The sequence below is a fragment of the Danio aesculapii genome, chromosome 2, assembly GCF_903798145.1.
Source record: "Danio aesculapii chromosome 2, fDanAes4.1, whole genome shotgun sequence".
Taxonomy (NCBI): domain Eukaryota; kingdom Metazoa; phylum Chordata; class Actinopteri; order Cypriniformes; family Danionidae; genus Danio; species Danio aesculapii.
The window spans coordinates 12211790-12232393 of record NC_079436.1 but is presented as its reverse complement, the minus strand read 5'-3'; the positions used below and the strand labels follow the sequence as shown (position 1 = coordinate 12232393).

At 35.2% G+C, this 20604-nt stretch overlaps 1 protein-coding gene across 1 annotated transcript; it reads left to right on the top strand.

Annotated features, from left to right (window-relative positions):
* The first annotated feature begins 1091 nt into the window (after positions 1 to 1091).
* mrpl37 (mitochondrial ribosomal protein L37) lies at positions 1092 to 20514 on the top strand. Its single transcript, XM_056472949.1, has 7 exons — positions 1092 to 1588; positions 5202 to 5385; positions 11308 to 11423; positions 14405 to 14590; positions 15655 to 15806; positions 17951 to 18154; positions 20354 to 20514. The coding sequence occupies exons 1-7, from the start codon at positions 1216 to 1218 to the stop codon at positions 20429 to 20431; spliced, it is 1293 nt and encodes a 430-aa protein (XP_056328924.1). The 5' UTR covers positions 1092 to 1215; the 3' UTR covers positions 20432 to 20514.
* Positions 20515 to 20604: the final 90 nt, after the last annotated feature.

The window sequence follows — 20604 nt, the reverse complement described above, 5'->3', positions numbered from 1 at the left end:
TATATTATTCATTTTCTTTTCGGCTTAGTCCCTTTATTAATCCGGGGTCGCCACAGCGGAATGAACCGCCAACTTATCCAGCACATGTTTTACACAGCGGATGCCCTTACAGCCGCAACCCATCTCTGGGAAACATCCATACACACTTACTCACACTCATACGCAGGAAGAACATGCAAATTCCACACAGAAACGCCAAATGACCCATCCGAGGCTCAAACCAGCGACCTTCTTGCTGTGGGGTGACAGCACTACCTACTGCGCCACTGCGTTACCTTATATTATATTATATTATTCATATATATACAATTTAGTCTACCCAATTTACCTGCACCGCATGTCTTTGGACTGTGGGGGAAACCGGAGCACGCAAACACAGGGAGAACATGCAAACTCCACACAGAAACGCCAACTGACCCAGCCGAGGCAGCAACCTTCTTGCTGCGAGGTGACAGCCCTACCTACTGCGCCACTGCGTCACCTATATTATATTATATTATATTATATTATATTATATTATATTATGTTATGTTATGTTATGTTATATTATATTATATTATATTATATTATATTATATTATATTATGTTATGTTATGTTATGTTATATTATATTATATTATATTATATTATATTATATTATATTATGTTATGTTATATTATATTATTTATTATATTATATTATATTTACCAAAAAAGTATGAGGATTTCTATACAGAATTTATTAATCTTTTATAACATTATCATATATCTTTTCATTTTTAGTTCATAATTTGCTCAGGTTCAATAATCAATAACAGATGTTTACCTGTAATCAAATATTAGTAAGAAGATGCTCACTTTAACATTAATTTAGATTAAAAAATTGTATTTTTCAGGATTAGTTTATGTGAACTAATTAACACACTCTTCACTCAACTCGTATAATAAACTCTCATTCACACAAAAATGTTTCTGAAATACAAGTGCTTACTGTATTACATTTAAATTATAAGATGTTGAACACAAATTAATTGCAAGATAAATACCTTCAATGACCAACAGATGGCAGTGATATAATAATTCTGCCAACATTCACTGTCGTAAGAAGAAGAATGACGTCACACATCATGGCCGCCTCCTGAGTGCAACGAGAAAATGTCATAACGACGAGCATCACTGTTTTATTGTTTAGTGGCTAACATATTCACTTTGGGCAGCTATTTTATATCTTGTAAAATGTTTAACGCAACAATGCAGAGAATCAGAATATCATCTTCTACAGTAAATCAAATCTGCAAATCCAAAGACTGTCACGGTGTCCTCATCATGATTCCTCATGGACGTCGATGTTTGTCCTCCAGCTCTTGTTTATACGGGAAAGTCTTTCCGCGGAAAAAGCCTCGCGTTGTTCCTGAGATAACCGGACTGGAGCCTGTCACCTACGCCGACAGGATGCACTTCGTCCCCGGACTGGCAAAGCCGAGGTTTCCTAAATGGGAACGAGGATGGAAGGATCCCAATCACTACGAGAGTCCGAAACCAGAACAGATGAAGATGTTTAAAGATAAACCCTGCTACATCTTCAATCAGAGGACCAGTGTGGTGGAAGGTAGTCAAAGAATTTCTGTGCAAGTTTTTTGTGTCTATTATTGATTATATTTTTTCTAATATTCAAGTTCGAATTGAGCTTTATTATTAAGGTAAAGTTGGTTTTATGGCCACACATTCTAAGTTTCTCCTTAATAATATAATTTCAGGAAAGTATTATTTAAAAATTCATATTAGCAGTCAATGGCTATTAAAGTACAACATTGTTTACAGTCAAATAAAAAGTGCTAATGTTTTTTTGGTCATACTTGTATGTGATTTCAGACCAAATATTCAAAATACCATGGTAAATCTGGATGGAGCATGTCACAATTTGTCACTGAATGAATGTGCGAACATACAGTGCATCTGGAAAGTATTCATAGCGCTTCACTTTTTCCACATTTTTTTATATTACAGCTTTATTCCAATATGGATTAAATTCATTTATTTCCTCAAAATTCTACACACAATACCCCATAATTACCATGTGGAAATTTTTTTTTAATTGTTGCAAATTTATTAGAAATAAAAAAAAAAAAACCTGGAAAATCACATGTACATAAGTATTCACAGCCTTTGCCATGAAGCTCTAAATTGAGCTCAGGTACATCCTGTTTCCATCGATCATTCTTGAGATGTTTCAGCAGCTTAATTGGAGTTCACCTGTGGTAAATTAAGTTGATTGAACATGATTTGAAAAGGCATACACCTGTCTATATAAGGTCCCAGGGTTGACAGTGCATGTCAAAGCACAAACCAAGCATGAAGACAAAGGAATTGTCTCTAGACCTCCGAGACAGGATTGTCTCGAGGCACAAGGCTGGGGAAGGTTACAGAAAAACTTCTGCTGCTCTGAAAGTTCTCGGAAGCTACTCCCCACCTGTAATTTGACAAAAGACATCTGACGGACTCTCAGACCATAAGAAACAAAATTCTCTGGTCTGATGAGACTAAAATTTAACTCTTTGAAGTGAATGCCAGGCGTTACGTTTGGAGAAAACCAGGCACCGCTCATCACCAGGCTAATACCATCCCTACAGTGAAGCATGGTGATGGCAGCATCATGCTGTGCAGGGCTCGAAATTGCGACTATTTTTGTTGCATATGTGCTGAAATTTTATCTATGCGAGTGCATAAAATTGGGTCGTGCAAAAAGTTTTCACAGCAAAATGTTCACTACATGCACAGATTTAGTAGGCATTCAAGCATTATGCATCTTTGTACCTAAAAACGCCAAATGCAGCGCTCAGGATTGGTTTAAAACAGTTGTCATGTCAACTAAACATGTCATGTCAAGTAAACAAAGCCCGCAATGCTTGCCCCGCCTTCGCGCTGTTTTTATTGGCCCACTGAGCAAGAACAGAATGCAAATGAATTGGTAAATATCAGCTGTCAATCACTCAGTTCCGATGACAGGGAGCTACAGCTGCGAAAACGTAAAGGTCTGGATACAAGAGAATGAAAACAACACCTAAACCACCTAAGGTTTCAGGTAATGGTGTTTGCCACTGAATCTACACATTTTAAGCACAAGATGTTCTAAAGTTATTTAATCCTTTATTTGATGATTTTTTTTATCCTTTACATCCTTTTTTGTTTCTTGTTGTACGTATTGAAGGAGTAGTTTAAATTGCTATGAAAATTCTACACATAATAGGCATAATAATATTAATAATAATAATAATTATTATTATTCTGTCCCAACCAATTGTATTGTCCCAATAGCATAAGAACAGCAGAAAGTAGTTTAGGTAACTTAAGTGACTTTACTGGCAATCAGTCTTCTCAATAGCAACTTTTTTTTGTAAAACTACAACAAAGAGGGCAAAAGTACATACATATTCACATTCACTTGAACAAATTCAATTCTACCAGTAGTACAATTTTACTAATGTACGTAGTTTATATGCAAATCTTAATAAGCATATAAGGAAAATCTATTAAAAGAGAAGATTTGAATTGAATGTTAGCAAAAATATCATATTTGTTACACAACCAACATAATGTGTAAGCCATGAACAGGTGTTTGTACAACACAGATACAGATGGTATAAAACTAATTATAATCAAATGACTCTTAAATATGTACAAAAATAGAGCTTTAATAAAAATAGAGAGACATAATATGGATGTGTGTGTTACTCTCGATAACGTACACTGAGAGCAACTGAAAGTAAAAATGATCAGAACGCAGTACTTTAAATGTCTACAAGGTGGCAGGTAAAAACCACAAGTAGCTATTTGCGACTGCACAACAATGATAATGGTTCAAAATATATGTTTTGGGGTGCCAAATCTCGTTATATTTTTGAAGTGAGTTGCGGGCAGTAAATGGCCTGCCGGCCAGCAGTTTCAAACCCCTGCTTTACACAGAATGAATGACTTATACATAATTTTCGTATTCAGGACTAAATAGCTTTTGTTATTTAAAACTCAACATACAGTCCATTTAAGTATAAATTTAAATGTTTTCCAAGAAAACAAATATGTTTTTAAGTTTGTATTTAATGATTAGTTAAAGATATAATCGTTAAATGAACGTACAGACTTTAAAACTTAATGACAGTTTTGTAGCTCAAACCATTATTTCTGCCATATTTTGACATTTTATTTTTCACACAGTATAAGCTAAAATAAAGATTTTAAAAACATTCAGGTGCATAAATAATAAATTACATGAAATTAACCCGAAAATAAATGAAAGACACTTTGCAAATTATAATTTTAAGATCGAGCATGAACGAACTGTCTATACTAGATGTCGAATTGGACATTCTAGGTTGACTCATTTGTATTTACTGAATAACAAAGCACCACCTAAATGTAATTACTGCCTGGCTGCTCTTACCATGAAACATTGTTGGAATGTGGACGTTTGAATACCATTAGATACAATTTTTATAAGAAGAGTAATTGGAAGGACATTTTTAAAAAGGTACCACCAGGAAGAATCTTAAACAATCAAAAATCGAACTGAAAAATCATATTTAACTATGAATATATTTTTGTGTGAATTTTATTTATTTCTATTCTATATATTTGTCTAAGTAACTTTTTATTGTCATACAAATTTGTTTTTATCATGTAATATTTTTATGTATATTCGTTTTTGCCATAAAATAGCCATAAGTTGCTGATGTGGCAATAAATAAATAATAAGTAAATAAAAAACATTCAGGTTTAAGAAATTTGTGACCTTAACTATGATTAATTTTATTGAATTATTCTTTTATTTTTATCATTCAGTTACTGTATTTGAATACTGTTAGGCTCTGGGAATGATAAAACACTTTATTTCAGTTGTATCTTTTTCTTGATTGTATTTATAGATTGTCACAACACATGCAAAAACAGAAATGCACTGCAAATAGCACAGACCACAATGAAAACGTTTCGGGGGACCCTAAACATTTTATAGATTGTTTATTAGATTTCATGGAGATGCATTTCCACTGCAAAATCACCCCAATCGATCTAACATTATAAATTCTTTCAAAATAGAGATATCAATTTATCTGCTAAAATTGTATTCATATTGCAAAATAAAAAAATATCGCAATGTAAAAATTTTTCAATAATTTTCCACAGCCCTAATGTGTATTGAGTAATGTGTGATTGTGATCTGTTTATAGGTGTTCGACAAGCCCTCTGGCTCAGTAAGTCAGCCGTCATTAAAGAATTTCCTGCTCAAATTCTCTCACTGGCTGAAGATCCAGCCAATCAGATTGAAGATCAGGACGAGAGAGTGCAGAACGCCATTAAAAGCGCTTTACTATGGGACACAACAGACGACCAGCCTCCCAGAGAGAGGTACTGGTAGGTACCCTGAGTGTTTTACATATGTTTCTACAAACGTTTCTTGATATTCACTGTTAATGATAATATAATTAAATAACAGCCAGCAGCTTTTTCATTAATCTAGAACTTCACTGATCTTTTGTGTTCTGTATTTTAATTTAAAGCCACTCAAGCCAGATTTTTTCTTATTGAACTCGTTAACCAAATTAATTAGTATAAAATGTAAAAAATCTTAAACGTTCACATAAAAATGAAACATTCCATCATTTACCCATCCTCCTGTTTCAAACCAGCATTCTATCTTCACTCCTGTCTATTAAATTGAAGGTAAGCTAAATTTTCAAGCATCAATATGTTAATAGAGAAATCAGTTTAAACTATTTAATCCAAGCCTTTTAAAGAACAAAAGTTCACTTTTATATATCGTCACTCTTCAACAATATTGAAGGTAATCACATTGCAAACACCAGAAGAGGAAACAAATGATGTCCTTAAAGGGTCACGAAACACCAAAACACATTTTTTGAGATGTTGACAGTCATATATATGTCCCACACTGCTTAAAACACTATTAGGACACATATATTTAGCTAACAAGTGAAAATTAGTTGTTTTTTGCGTTATTTCAAGCAAATTCTTTCTTCCGATTTGAAAAGAAATTTAAAAGCTGCGTCAGGCCGATGAGATCATTGTATGAACTCCAGCGTGTAGACTGGATGTCTGTACCGGCAGGTACAACGTGACGTCTTTGAGTTATTATCATTAATTCAAGAGAAAGGCTTGGTTCGTCGAACCAATCAGCATGCTCTATTGTGAATGAGGTGCAACTTTATTAATATGCATGATATATCTTCGAAGAGAGATGCCACATTGTGTTGCCAACCGTAATTAAAACAAGTGGAAGAAGAAGAATTGTTAAGAGACATGGGTCGTCAGCGTTGCGTTTATAAGTGTGCCGAAACAAAGGTTTTGTTTCCATTTCCCTGCTATGAGAGTGCAGCTGGATTGTGTGGATTACTGTGGTCTGCTGACATGCGACAAAGATCTGTTTGTAAGGAACATTTCTTTACCTGAGAGCTTTTTGAATCTACAGAAAAACATTTTGAATTTGCCACTCGTCTTCTTTTATAAAAGTCACGGCTCTAGTTTGTGTTGATTGTCCTGTCTCTAGGGATTTCGTAAGTGTGTGATCAGTGTTCTTTGTTTACGTTTATTCAGATGGCAAAGTTAGTTAGTATCATCAGCTGTACTCTTTCAGTTTTTAAAGACATACCATAGTCAAAATGATTTAGTTACTATGTTTACAGTATGTTAATATCACTACAATATTGTGGACCGAAAGATCCGCTGTAAATGCTGCTCTCTGAATGTAAACATGTAAACACCTTTATCTAACCATTACTGCCATGTAGGATTTTCACTGTATTTTGTGACAGGATAGTCTATACACACACAGCTGTCTGACACTATTCTCTGCACCTACCGAGTGCATCTAAGTTATCAAAAAATACGGAGGTTTTTTTTTCTCTCATGCGGCATCAAAAATTCCATTAAAAACTGCACTCTTCCAGCAGTTCCTCGCATCCAATATCTTGTTTGTCACGGGTGATATGCATGAAATGTGAATGAATGAAATGAATGAAAGTGAAAGTGCCAATCTGCGGTTAAAGTCGACAAATTAAGAATGAAACACCTGAAACTGCATGAAACTCTGGAGGACATGTGGATAGCATGGTGATGCAATGATGTTAATTGAATTATGTGCTATAACATGTAAAACAGGATCATGAAAGGAACATTCAAAAAGCAGCTCATGTAAACACCTTAATCATATTAAGGCAAATAATTCAATTACTGATGTACATGTAAACGTGGTGCCTGTCAATCCCCCTGCATCTGTGTTTGTGTTGCCTCTGTGAAAATCATCGCGTGCATGTACTGAAACTCCCCTTTTTATGCAAACCCTTCCCTCTTTTGCCACTCAACACCCCCACCAAAACAAAGACCGGGGGGGGGGGGGGTCATGGCCCTTTAAAGAGCCCCTATAACATGTTATAAAAGGTCATATTTTGGTTTTGGGGGTCTCCACCCTCCCGCTGATATGTATGCAAGGTCTAAAAACACATTCATTCTTATAATATGCATTCATTTTTACCTAATTATCCCAATGACTCCCATACGATTTGTTCAGTTATTCAACTGTTCCCAAACCCCTACTTTGCATGATGCTAATCTGCACTGATTAGTCCGATGACTAAGGCTGCGGTCACACTAGAGTTAGATAATGCGAAATTCTGTTGTGTGGCGCTGCGAAAAGGGGCAGGATTAAACAAGATGATTAGACATTAAAAAAAGTGAGCGATTGCTCCATGTTTTAAATTTCTGTCCAGAGAGGTCATGTTTTGATCCTCGATTGGTCTCACGCAGTCAAGTGATGCGATTTCGCAGGTCAGAATTCACCAAGCTTGAACTCTGCACCGCAGCGACCTGCGAAACGTGACGCATGACCTTGCGTTTCCGGTCTGACGCATTCGCGTGCGTATGCATGGAAGTGTATAGGGAGAAAAGCCCAGTGTGACGGCGGCTTAAGTCTGTTGTGATTGGGTTTAGCACGAGAAACGCCCACCATGGTTATGAAATAGCCAGAGTATATGTGAGAGTCCAATGCAAGAATGCATTAAAGCAATGCAGTTAAACAGCAGCATATACTCTATTTTTAAACTTGACCCCAAGTAGTAACAACAACACACATTCAGTATCAATCCACAGTATCAATCCACACAGTGGTAAAAGTTGTACTATTTTGAAAATTGCGTGTGTGGGAACAGCTAATGGTGGCCAAAGCAATGACAAATGGCAGGGGATCACGCACTCAGAAACGCATTTAAATCGGTAAAGCAAGAAGCATGTATCGCGTTTTCAATGTGGTATTGGACGTGATATGTGAAAAGCCCCATGAAGGGTCAACCTGAGAGATGCAAGGAAGAATAACAAGTTACAACACACAATTAAATACATCATTTGCAAACTACAGAAAATGAGGCAATCATCAAGGAGAAACACGTACAGTATCTGGAGGAAGAAGAAATTGGTCCATAACAAAGTCCCATAAATTAACTATTTAACTACCCCACCAAGAAAAAAAAAGTTTGGATTGCATTTCTTAACTCCTAATGTCGCTAAATGCATTTTTTTTCCCAACACATTCCATAATTTCTAAAATATCAGCCTCTACCAAATGGTTGATATGTTGGTACATGGTAACAGTACCAGAATTAATACATATACTATGAAAAATCTGAAAATATGAAGTGTAAGCCCAATTTATTTAAAACATTTTTTCAAAATAAAACATTTTTAAATACTCAATCATCTTTATTTTTTAAAGTATGCCATAAAATATTTACCATGTTTTCTTGTTTTTGTTTTTTACAATTATTTACAATTCAATTCAATTCAATTCACCTTTATTTGTATAGCGCTTATACAATGTAGATTGTGTCAAAGCAGCTTCACATAAAAGGTCACAGTAAATAGGAACAGTGTAGTTCAGTTTGTAGTGTTTAAGTTCAGTTCAGTTGAGCTCAGTTCAGTGTGGTTTAATAATCACTACTGAGAGTCCAAACACTGAAGAGCAAATCCAACGATGCGCAGCTCTACAGATCCCGAACCATGCAAGCCAGTGGTGACTTACAAGTGTAGTAGTGCAACAGGATTATGTTTGTTTGATTTTATTTGTAAACCAACAATGCTGTGTGTGTAAGCCATTATTTAAAACTGTCATTCTTTAAATTAAGAATCAATATTTTGAAACACTCAGCTGGATGTTTTGATTCACTTAGAGCTCTGTTACACACTGCATGGAAGCTATGAAAGGTTTCAAAAACCCATAATAGGGGCTCTTTAACATGCCATTAAAAGTTGCTAGCATTGCTATCATTTAGACTTATTTTTTAAATATTGTGTCTAATATGGGCATAACCATTCAGTCATTGGAGGACATAGTTAACAACCATTCTCACCACAATTCCTAACTATTTGATTTATTGGCTAATTTGTACAGTCTCAGTTACAGTACGATGTCCTCAGTGTGAGGTAGGCTTTCTAGCTAGGCAAAACAGTACATTTGAGTATCAGTCAAATCATGTGAATTTGTATGAGTTAGTCACTTATTTTTGCCATTTATGTAAAAGTTAAGTTTTTTTTCACAAGCTCATGCTTGTGTTAACGTTGTTAACGTGCACTCACTGGCCACTTTATTAGGTACCCCTGTCCAACTGTTCGTTAACGCAAAATTCTAATCAGCCAATCACATGGCAGCAACTCAATGCATGTAGACATGGTCAAGACTATCTGCTGCAGTTCAAACCGAGCGTCAAAATGGAGAAGAAAGGTGATTTAAGTGACTTTGAACGTGACATAGTTGTTGGTGCCTGACGAGCTGGTCTGAGTATTTCAAAAACTGCTGATCTACTGGGATTTTCACGCATAATCATCTCTAGGATTTACAGAGAATGGTCCGAAAAAGAGAAAATGTCCAGTGAGCTGCAGTTCTGTGGGCGCTAATGCCTTGTTGATGCCAGAGGTCAGAGGAGAATGGCCAGACTGGTTCGAGCAAAAGTAACTCAAATAACCACTTGCTACATCCGAGGTATGCAGAAGAGCATCTCTGAAAGCACAACACGTCCAACCTTGAGGCGGATTGGCTACAGCAGCAGAAGACCACACTGGGTGCCACTCCTGTCAGCTAAGAACAGGAAACTGAGGCTACAGTTCGCACAGGCTCACCAAAATTGGACAATAGACGATTGGAAAAATGTTGCCTGGTCGAATGAGTCTCTTATTCCTGCTGTGACATTCAGCTGGTAGGGTCAGAATTTACCGTCAACTACATGAAAGCATGGATCCATCCTGCCTTGTTTTAATGATTCATGCTGCTGGTGGTGGTGGTGTAATGGTGTGGGGGATATTTTCTTGGCACACTTTGGGCCCATTAGTACCAATTGAGCATCATGTCAACGCAGTAGCCTACCTGAGCATTTTTGCTGACCATGTTAATCGCTTTATGACCACAGTGTACTGATGGCTACTTCCAGCAGGATAACGTGCCATAAAGCACATGGTGGAACGGGAGATTCGCATCATGAATGTGCAGCCGACAAATCTGCAGCAACTGCGTGATGTTATCATGTCAATATGGAGCAAAATCTCTGAGGAATATTTCCTGTACCTTGTTGAATCTTTACCACGAAGGATTAAGACAGTTCTGAAGGCAAAAGGGGGTCTAACCCGGTACTAGTAACGTGTACCTAATAAAGAGAGTGAGTGAATGCAGATGTTCATCCATATCACAAATGTAGCATGTTAATTAGATTGGACGCAGTGCTGCCATAAAACATACCATAAAGCATTTGTCCCATTCTCACATCATAAACAGACCCACAGGTGAATGAGCGGCTCTTAGCAGCTACCGTCCCCTCTCCCCCCAGTGCCTCATAATTGGCTCAACAGCTTCAATATGGAAGGTGGCATTTGGCCTGGGCCTTGTCACTCTGATGGTGTGTTGAGTTTAATGACGGTCATTAAACACAGGCCGGTCTGCATTCCCAGCAGGCGGCGGCTCTGTAAAGCCTTTATTAATTAATACCGCTCCTGGGAGGTCTGCCATTCATAAGAGCCTCTTTGATATCTCTCATCTCCCCCGGTTAAAGTCTGCCCTTTGGTGCCTGTTTTATCTCCCAACTACTGCTGGCCCTTAACATTTTCCTTCTCACAAAAGCCCGTCACCAAAAGGCCATATTGACATTGACACCAAATGACATTACGCTCACGAACATGCGTTTGGCGAATTGGGAATGTCCGCATGCTGTTTTGTATGAACCATCGCATAGGTAAATGTCTTTTATTTGTGTAAATAGTGTGTTTTCGTTTGCTTCATAGCCCCATGCTTGTGCATAGACTGCTTCATCTGTGTGGAGTCCTGCAGGTCCGACATCCGGAGCTGGCCAAGAGGATGCTAGCTGAGAAATACAATTTGGCAGCGACCTGGAGGAGAGGTGGGTGTATGTTGTGTGTCACATATGCCTTTCCTTCACTCTTAGATTAGCTTAATATCAATATGATGGGTGCAGAAGGCTTATTTGCTTCAATTCTTATTTGCTTTAGTGAGAAGTTGTCGACCATATTTAATTTATTTTATTTTATTTTTAAATTAATAATTTTTTTTTATTTTATTATTATTTTATTTTATAACTTTTATTTTATTTTACTTAATATTTAATTTTATTCTATTCTGTTATATTTTACTTTATTTTATTTTATTTATTTTTTATTTTATTTTATTTTACTTTATTTTTTATTTTATTTAATTTTATTCTATTCTGTTTTATTTTACTTTATTTTATTAATATTTTATTTTATTTTGCTTTATTTTTTATTTTATTTTATTTTACTTTATTTTTTATTTTATTTTATTTTACTTTATTTTTTATTTTATTTTATTTTACTTTATGTTTTATTTTATTTTATTTTACTTTATTTTTTATTTTATTTTATTTTACTTTATTTTTATTTTATTTAATTTTACTTTATTTTTATTTAATTTAATTTTATTCTATTCTGTTATATTTTACTTTATTTTATCTATTTTTTATTTTATTTTATTTTACTTTATTTTTTAATTTTATTTAATTTTATTCTATTCTGTTTTATTTTACTTTATTTTATTTATTTTTATTTTATTTTACTTTATTTTATTTATTTATTGTTTTATTTTACTTTATTATTTGATTTTATTACATTTTATTTTGTTCATATATGGACATGCTTACTGTTAAGTTTGGCTTTATGATTTTAAAATATTTTTAGATATCCTTTAACACACTGATGTCCCTGTAAAGACCTTAATGAACAATTTGGAATCCCAATGACTCATTTTTTTAAATACTTAAAAATTTGCCGCTATATTAATGTCAAACAAAACTACCCAATAACTAGACCTCTACAAACTGAATTAGAAAAAATAATGTTTTATGAGAATCCTATGTCAAATTATTTCATTGTTTTATAGCAAATTGGTCAATGGCTCTAAAAAAACATCAGAATCCAAGAAAGAATCTTGGTGAACAGATTTGCAAAATGACCTGACAAATTTAGAATGGAGCCAAATGTGTGTTAAAGCCCAGAACTTGCCAATTAATTCTAGATTTAAAATGATCCAATATAACTTGGCAATGCGTACTTGTATCACACCTGAAAAAATAAACAAGTTTAACCCAAACATCCTAGATATCTAGATTTCAAATGCCAAAAACATGAAGGAACATTCTTTCATTGTTTCACTTGATTTTGGTAACACTTTATTTTGACAGTCCATTTGAGTATTAGTAGACTGTCTGCTTAATATCTGTTGATACTGCTCCTTCAACAGACATTTAACTGACTATAAGAAACTTTGCAAGTACTTTTCAACTTACACTAAGCCTAACCCCAACCTAACAGTCTACTTGTAATCTAATGAGAATTAGTTGGCATGTAGATGCAATGTAGCTTAAATTCAACAAACAGACCATCAAAATAAAGTGTGACCAAGATTTTTTGGCAAAACGTAAAAACATTAATCTTCTCAGTTATTTCAAAACCAATTCCAGTTACCCCTGAAATATGTGCTTTGGGTTTATTTCCTGTAAGTTTGTCATTACCAGGATTATCAAACTAAAATGATTGACGTGGCGTTTGATACCACTCTATTGGAAGAACATAGAAAGTTCATCCATTGACACATTACATTGACCTGAAAAGAATCACCTACAGTTTAAAGGGCAAATTAAAGGAGTACCATAAAATTTGGGATCTGTTTATACAGTTTTTGGAACAAAACCATAAAGCGGCACAAGAAAATACCTCTCTCTCTGATTGATTGATATGTGTACATGTGCATTTTTGTATGTGGAATAAAGTTGGTGGTTTTATTTGTCTTAGCCCATGTATAACAATATCTTTACCTGTTCAGCTGAATTTGAGAGGGGGAGGGGGAGGGGCGGGGGGAGTTAAAATGTTAAAAAAAGTGTGATTTATGTTAAATTTCAAGTGTTTTTTTTCTACAATTAAAAAAGTTTCATTAATATCCTTTATACACCAAGACTGTTTTGTTTGAGCAAAATGCAGTAAGACGATAATGAATTATTATTTTAGTATTATATTTATCTTTACTGTGACAGAAAAAAAGAATAAAAACAGACATTTTTAAAAATTATAGTGATGACAAGATTAAAACGTGTAGATTATTTCAATAAGGCAAATGAGTTGATCAACCGTTTCTAATGGTTTACAAATATTTTGCAGCCAGTTTAGATGTCACTTCGTTCTCTCAGAGTATATAGTAACGTTTTTATGAGTCATTTAGATTAAAGAATTATTTAATTTCTCTCTTGCGGCTGTGCACGCCCAGTCAACTGTGAAGCCATGCAAAATTAGGCTAAAATAAAAGGGTAATGCAAAAACGCATACAATTAACATCAACTTTAGAAAGCGAAAGCCGAATCGCGGACATTTAGGAGATTTAGAAACCCAGGCCGGGTGCATTTTTTAAGTCTCAAACAGACGCGTCTCTCTGGGTCTCTGGGAGTGTTGACAGTTCTCGCTTGCACACAATGAGCAGTCGCTACGACGCATGTAGGGTGAGAGAAGATTTTCCACTGGTTAATCGATTGTGAATGTTTGGTTATCAAGGACGGATAAAAAAAAAAAAGTGTTGAAGGATAATAATAATAGTAAAAAAAATGATGTATCACCAGATATACTTGAGTGGCCCATTTAATTTTCAGCATTATAACCTCTGTCTAAGATGTCACATGATTCTTCAGAAATCAGTTTAACATGCTGATTTGCTGTTCATTTGTTCTCTTATTGTCATTGTTATGTTTCTTTCAATTTTAGTTTAAACAGTGATAGATTTTTGAGGATTGTTTGTTAAAAAAAGATACCATCATAGCAAGTATACCGGAGGCTTAACTATACAAAACATATCTTTCCCCAGGCGAGGATGTGTTCCAGGTAAGAGGTCATAACGGGTTGCTGATAAACTCTATGAACCCTTTACCTGTGCTGGCGGGACCTGAGCAGATCCAGGGCACCGCTGATCAAGAGCTGGAGACCTTCTTCCCGATCGCACCCACCATCGACCTGCAGTGCACAAATGTTTACCAGGAGAAGAGCACCACAGGTCAGCCATTGCCTTCATTATTTTCGGGAATATATACATTGAATTAATATAATCCTGAATATAAATAATTCCTATTCAAGGGGGTGAGGCCTTTTTGAGTTCTGTGTTCTGTGTTCAAATCTTTGTTTAATTGTCTTCATGTTCAAGAGACTCGAATCTGAAATACTAAAGGCCCTGATGTACACCATCCTGTTTTTTCGTGCTTCGTTTGAGGGTAAACAAAAGTTCAAAAAAACTGATTGATGGTTTGCTTTTTTTGAACATTATAACATCCTGCACTGCTATTTGATTAAAGGTTATGAGTTAAAATGAATTTTATAAGGTAATGAAATTAAACTAAATTAAAAAACAAAACCTAAAATAAGAAGAGTACGTTTTGATTTAATGCCCACTTTAAAGACTTATAAAAGATTTGTACTTCTGCGTCAAGCGTACGCGTATGCTCCAGGCGCAGCCTTCGTGTGATCGCATAGTACCTCTCAAAAAATGTAACTACACATCGCAACGACGCATAGTGCAAGCTCTGTGATTGGTCGGCTTGGTATCGGTGCCGAGTATAAGCAGTGCTGAGAGCCATGAGCCCGATGGAGTGAGTGTTTACAAGTGTCGAGTCATGTGAAAGAGCTCCAGATGGAAACTTTTGTTTTGTGTTTACCTTATGATTAAAGTTGTTGCACGTCCGCTGGTTCACGCCTGTGAATGAGTGAGTTTTAGCTACTTCTAGCTTTCAGGAATAAATAAAACACCAAGAAACTCGATACAGATGAACATAAAAACCTACTGCCAGCTCGCGTTTCGGAAGTGTTATTGCAGAGCAAAGTAAACAGCATGCAGAAGTATAAATGCACAACTACATGCAAAGCAGGCGACATGGTTCACGCCGATCACTGGACGCACGAGTATAAACCAGCCTTAAAACGCATGCAAAGATGTTGTTAGTTGTTGCCAGAGTAACAGATGCACAAACTGTAAAGGCTCCACCTTCTTCTGGAAAAGTGGGCGGGGGGCAGCAGTTCATTTGCATTTAAAGAGAGACTGAAAACTGATGTTTTTACTTTGACCAGGTTTCAGAGAGGGCTATCCTTACCCTCATGCCCACACTCTTTTCATGATGGAAATGGGAAACACCCCAAAACTTCTCCCCGAGCAGCTCCGTTCTAAGATGATCATGTTCTGCTTTGGAAATGCTCTGGTCAGAGCAAAAGCCCAGTATGGGGTAAGAGAATTTCATTTCTAGAAGACTGTAGAAGGCTATTTATTAAGACTTGGAAATATATCAGATATTGATGATGTACACTAATCCCAGTTTGATGTCGGTGTTATTGTTATTTATTTATTTATTTTTAAAAGAAATTATTACCTTTATGCCACTAGGGTACAATAAATAGAAAAATTTCTTTGGAAGAATCGTAATAACATTTTTACTAAATTATTTATCAGTAAAGATCTTCTGAATATTAACAATAATGATCAATAAAATGTATCTTGAGCATTTAATCAGCATATTATCTATTAGGATCATTTAGCTTTGCATGACAGGAAATAAATAATGCAATATATAAATAATAAAACTCTTCAAATAGCAAACAGCTCTTTTCAATTGTTATAATATTTCACAATATCGTTGTTTTTGATTAAATAAATACAGCTTTGGGCGGTTCATTCCGCTGTGGTGACCTTTAAAATAGAGACTTAGCTGGAAAACTAATGAATGAATACAGCTTTGATGAACATAAAAGACTCTGTGCATGTTATAGACCACAAACTTTTGGACACCAGGGTTTTTTTTTCAATGTTCTGATTACTAGAATTAAGTTATTTTACAAAATATATTTATAAATGGTATTTTAAAGTTGTTCAGTCCGAAATTGCACACTTTCATACTATATAGTATGTGAAAAAACATTATGTGAGCAGAGTAGTATGTCTGAAATCATAGTATTTGAAAAACAGTAAAGGCCTGGGTGACCTACTACTATACTATTGCCAAAATTCTGAAGTGAATTTACACCCGATGGACATTTCCATATCCCAAGAGGATATATGATGTGGGGAGGTCATGTGATGATGGCAGATATAGTACATTTGAATTCCAATCATGCTATATAGAACTTTCTTATCTAATAGTCATAAAGTAAGTTTTATTTTATACAGTGCATCCGGAAAGTATTCATAGCGCTTCCCCTTTTCCACATTTATATGTTACAGCCTTATTCCAAAATCGATTAAATTAATTTATTTCCTCAATTCTACAGACAATACCCCTTAATGACAATGTGAAAAAAAGATTTCTTGAAACTGTTGCAAATTTATAAAAAAAAAAAACAAACTGAAAAATCACATGTACATAAGCATTCACAGCCTTTGCTCAATACTTTGTTGATGCACCTTTGGCAGCAATAACAGCCTCAAGTCTTTTTGAATATGATGCCACAAGCTTTACACACCTGTCTTTGGGAATTTTTGCCCATTCCTCTTTGCAGTACCTCCCAAGCTCTATCAGGTTGGATGGTAAGTGACTGTGGAAAGCCATTTACAGATCTCTCCAGAGATGTTCAATAGGATTTAGGTCTGGGCTCTGGCGGGGCCACTCAAGGACATTCACAGAGTTTTTGTGAAGCCACTCCATTGATATTTTGGTCGTGTGCTTTGGCTCATTGTCCTGCTGGAAGATGAACCATCGCCCCAGTCTGAGCTTCACTCCCATTCATAAATTCTCATAAATTCGGTGCATCATGGGATAGCGTAACAGCCGTCAGATGCGCACATCTTGTCGGAAGTAGTATGTCATCCAGGTGCTTTTTGCTTACTGATTTTCGAATTCCATGAATTCAGACATACTACTCTGCTCACATACTGTTTTTAGCACTATATAGTATGGAAGTATGTGATTTTGGACACAGCCAATGTGTTTAAAGTAGAAAAAAGTTCTTGTTTTTCACCCAGACATTTAAAAAGAACATATTTTACAGCTGAAATCACAATACAGTGAAACTGGGATATTTTTATCCAAGGTTATCATACCATCAGAATCTAATACCGGCCCATGCCTACCTACTCGAGTAGTATGTGATTTCAGACAGCAAAAAAAAGGATGCAGGAATAGTTTTGTGGTCCTTTATCTTTTTTTGTGATGATGATGCAAGTTCAATTATTTTTACAAAATGTCCATTGGTAAATAGTGCTGTTTGTTACAATTTTATTAAATGGTTTAAATAAACATTCTTTATTGTAATCATTTTGCGGACAACATACTTTGATTATTTTTTTGTGTTTTGGTCTGTGCATTAGTTTCACATGTGTGGTTCAGTTTGTCTGTAATGATAATCTACTTTACATGCATTCTCTCATCTCCCTCAGGACGAGCCCAGAGTTCTGGAGAAGCCCATTGTGGTTCAGAGTGTGGCCACAAACGGCCGTATCTTCCAGTTTGTGGTGTTTCAGCTCAACACAACAGAGCTGCAGTCGGACAGCGGAGTGAAGAATCTGGTGTGGGTGGACGAGGATAAGCCGCTCTTTGAACACGCCCAGGTCCGGCCTCACATCAAGAGGAGAGTCGTCAAGGTAAAGAGTCTAGTTCAGTCATATACAGTACAGGGAAAGTTCACCCAAAAATGAAAACTCTACTCACTATTTACAAGGAATGGCATGGTTCACAAAGTTTTGGTCAATTTGGTTTGTATCGCAGTTCTGTGGTTTTTATTTGATTTACATTGTAAAAAATATATTAATAAATCTCCAATTGTAGCGCTTAGGTATTTGAGAATACTTAACATTGAGAAACACCATACATGAGCATAACATGCATAGCCTTGTCCACCATTTACAGTATTTAAAAAGAGTTATTCTCAAGGCCATGTGTTCTAATTTTTAGTCAGTTTTACAGTTTTAACCATTTCATATGTGAGAGTTTTAAATATTCCAGCTGACCCTCCTGCGTGTTTTTTTTTTTTGGTGACCGTTACTTAGGATCCATTGCGTTCTAAAGTTCTCATCGTGACGCGTCAAGTTTATCATGTAACCACCAGCCCCAATGAGCTATGTAAACATCGTATTTTGTTTCATTTTTGCACTTTTCTGTAAATATTGACAAATGTTCTGATTATATTATGAAATTTCTTATACTCCAATTCTCAAATATGTGATAGAAGATCTATTTTGTCTTTTAAACAGCTTAATAATGATCATATTATTTGTTATATGACGGGTAATGGGCACCACCGTTGTTGCTAGAAGGGATACCGCTGCGATCGGAAGTTAACGAGAAGTATTTATATTATTTATTAAATTACGTTTTAATTGCATTTTATTAGCTAGATGGGATACAGCTCAGGATACTCACATCAATATAGCACAATCTATATATATCTATAATATGTGGTCATGTCATTGGCCCATGAACATTTCCCGCTTATCAAACCACTTCATAACTGTAACAAAAGGCAGTTCAATCATAACTTAATGTTAAAACAGCTATCATAACATTATTTATCAATATGAGGCTCTTTTTGGGTTCTCGGAAGCTATAAAAAAAAAAAAAATGTCATACAGGAGATATATTGGGAGCATTGTTGTTGTTTACATCCTTCAAAATGGTCTATTGTTGTTGATTAGATGTGTGTTGGATCGATTGGGTAGCTTTACATAAACAAAGTTTAAAAATACGAAAATAAGACCTGTTTAAAATGATTTAAGTCCTACAAGACAATATTTCAGTCAGTTTAAGTCTTTTTAAAATTTTGTTTTTGAAATGTAAGACCCCGTGGATACTGTGGTATATGGGGGATTCTGTTACATTACAACAAACAGTTTATATAGTATTGTTTGTCAGCTCTGTTACATTCCTGTCAACAGATTTTGAAGGTAACAGGGTTGACGATTTTACACTTGTTAGCCAAAAACTCCACTTTAAAGCATAAACTGCATCTCTTAACTGACAATTATTTGTACTTACACATTTTAAAATACACCAGTGAAATTGTTTTGTCTTAAGATGCACACCGGTAATGTGTTTTCCAAAGTCAATTTGATCAAATCAACCTAATTTAATTAGGGTATAGTCCTGTCTTAAACTGTTTGTGAATCCAGAAGTAACAAAATCCTGATTAAAAGAGTGTTAAACAGCCCACTGTGTGACCACTGATAACTCCCTTGTTTAGTTTTGATGTTTTTCAGGATATTTCCATCTCTAATTAATTAATTAGACTGAATTAGATGAAAATATTTTCTCAGAGAGAACACACACACCTTTCAGTGCTTCAGAAACTTCAGATTAGTGAGGGGAAGGTGACCATTTCAGTTGCAGGAGGTCATTCCATCAGTTGAAATGTAAAGTGGCATACAGCAACAGAGTTGATGCAAGATTTATGGGCATTTTTATATGATATTTAATTTAATGTTTTTTTAAACAGAAAAATACATGAATGCAGAATTTATTTTATTCTTATGGACCGTAAACATCTTGTGATCAATGAAAATTACTAGTAGGTTAAAATAAGATTATTAGATTGTTAAAAAAAAATAAAGCAGCATGAAGAATGACTTGACACCAAATATTTGTGTAACTATAGAGTCATCCATCTTCACTACAGTTTTGGGTGATTTGTTATTAATCTAAAAATAAACTAATGATATTTTTTCTATTCACTGGATTCATATAAATCATAATTCTTCCCTACACTTTTAGTATTTGAAGAGTAATTGGGATTCTTTTGTTAATTCATTGAGTTGTGAAACAATAAAATGTTGTACTCTTGATTGTAGATTCCTGCTGGTTTGTCAGGATATCAGCCTGAGACGTTCAAGAAGTTTCTGGCTCTTTTTCTACATGGTGCAACATGAACAGAACAAAGCCCTCTGGCAGAATATCACCATCATTTCAATCTCCAACCCCCAAAATAAAGACAACTGTGGATAAAATGTCACTCGGCTTTTTTTTTTTTTTTTTCAATGCTTCATAACCACATTTTTTAATTATCATTTTTTAGGGTTTTCACCTTTAATGTATAGGACAG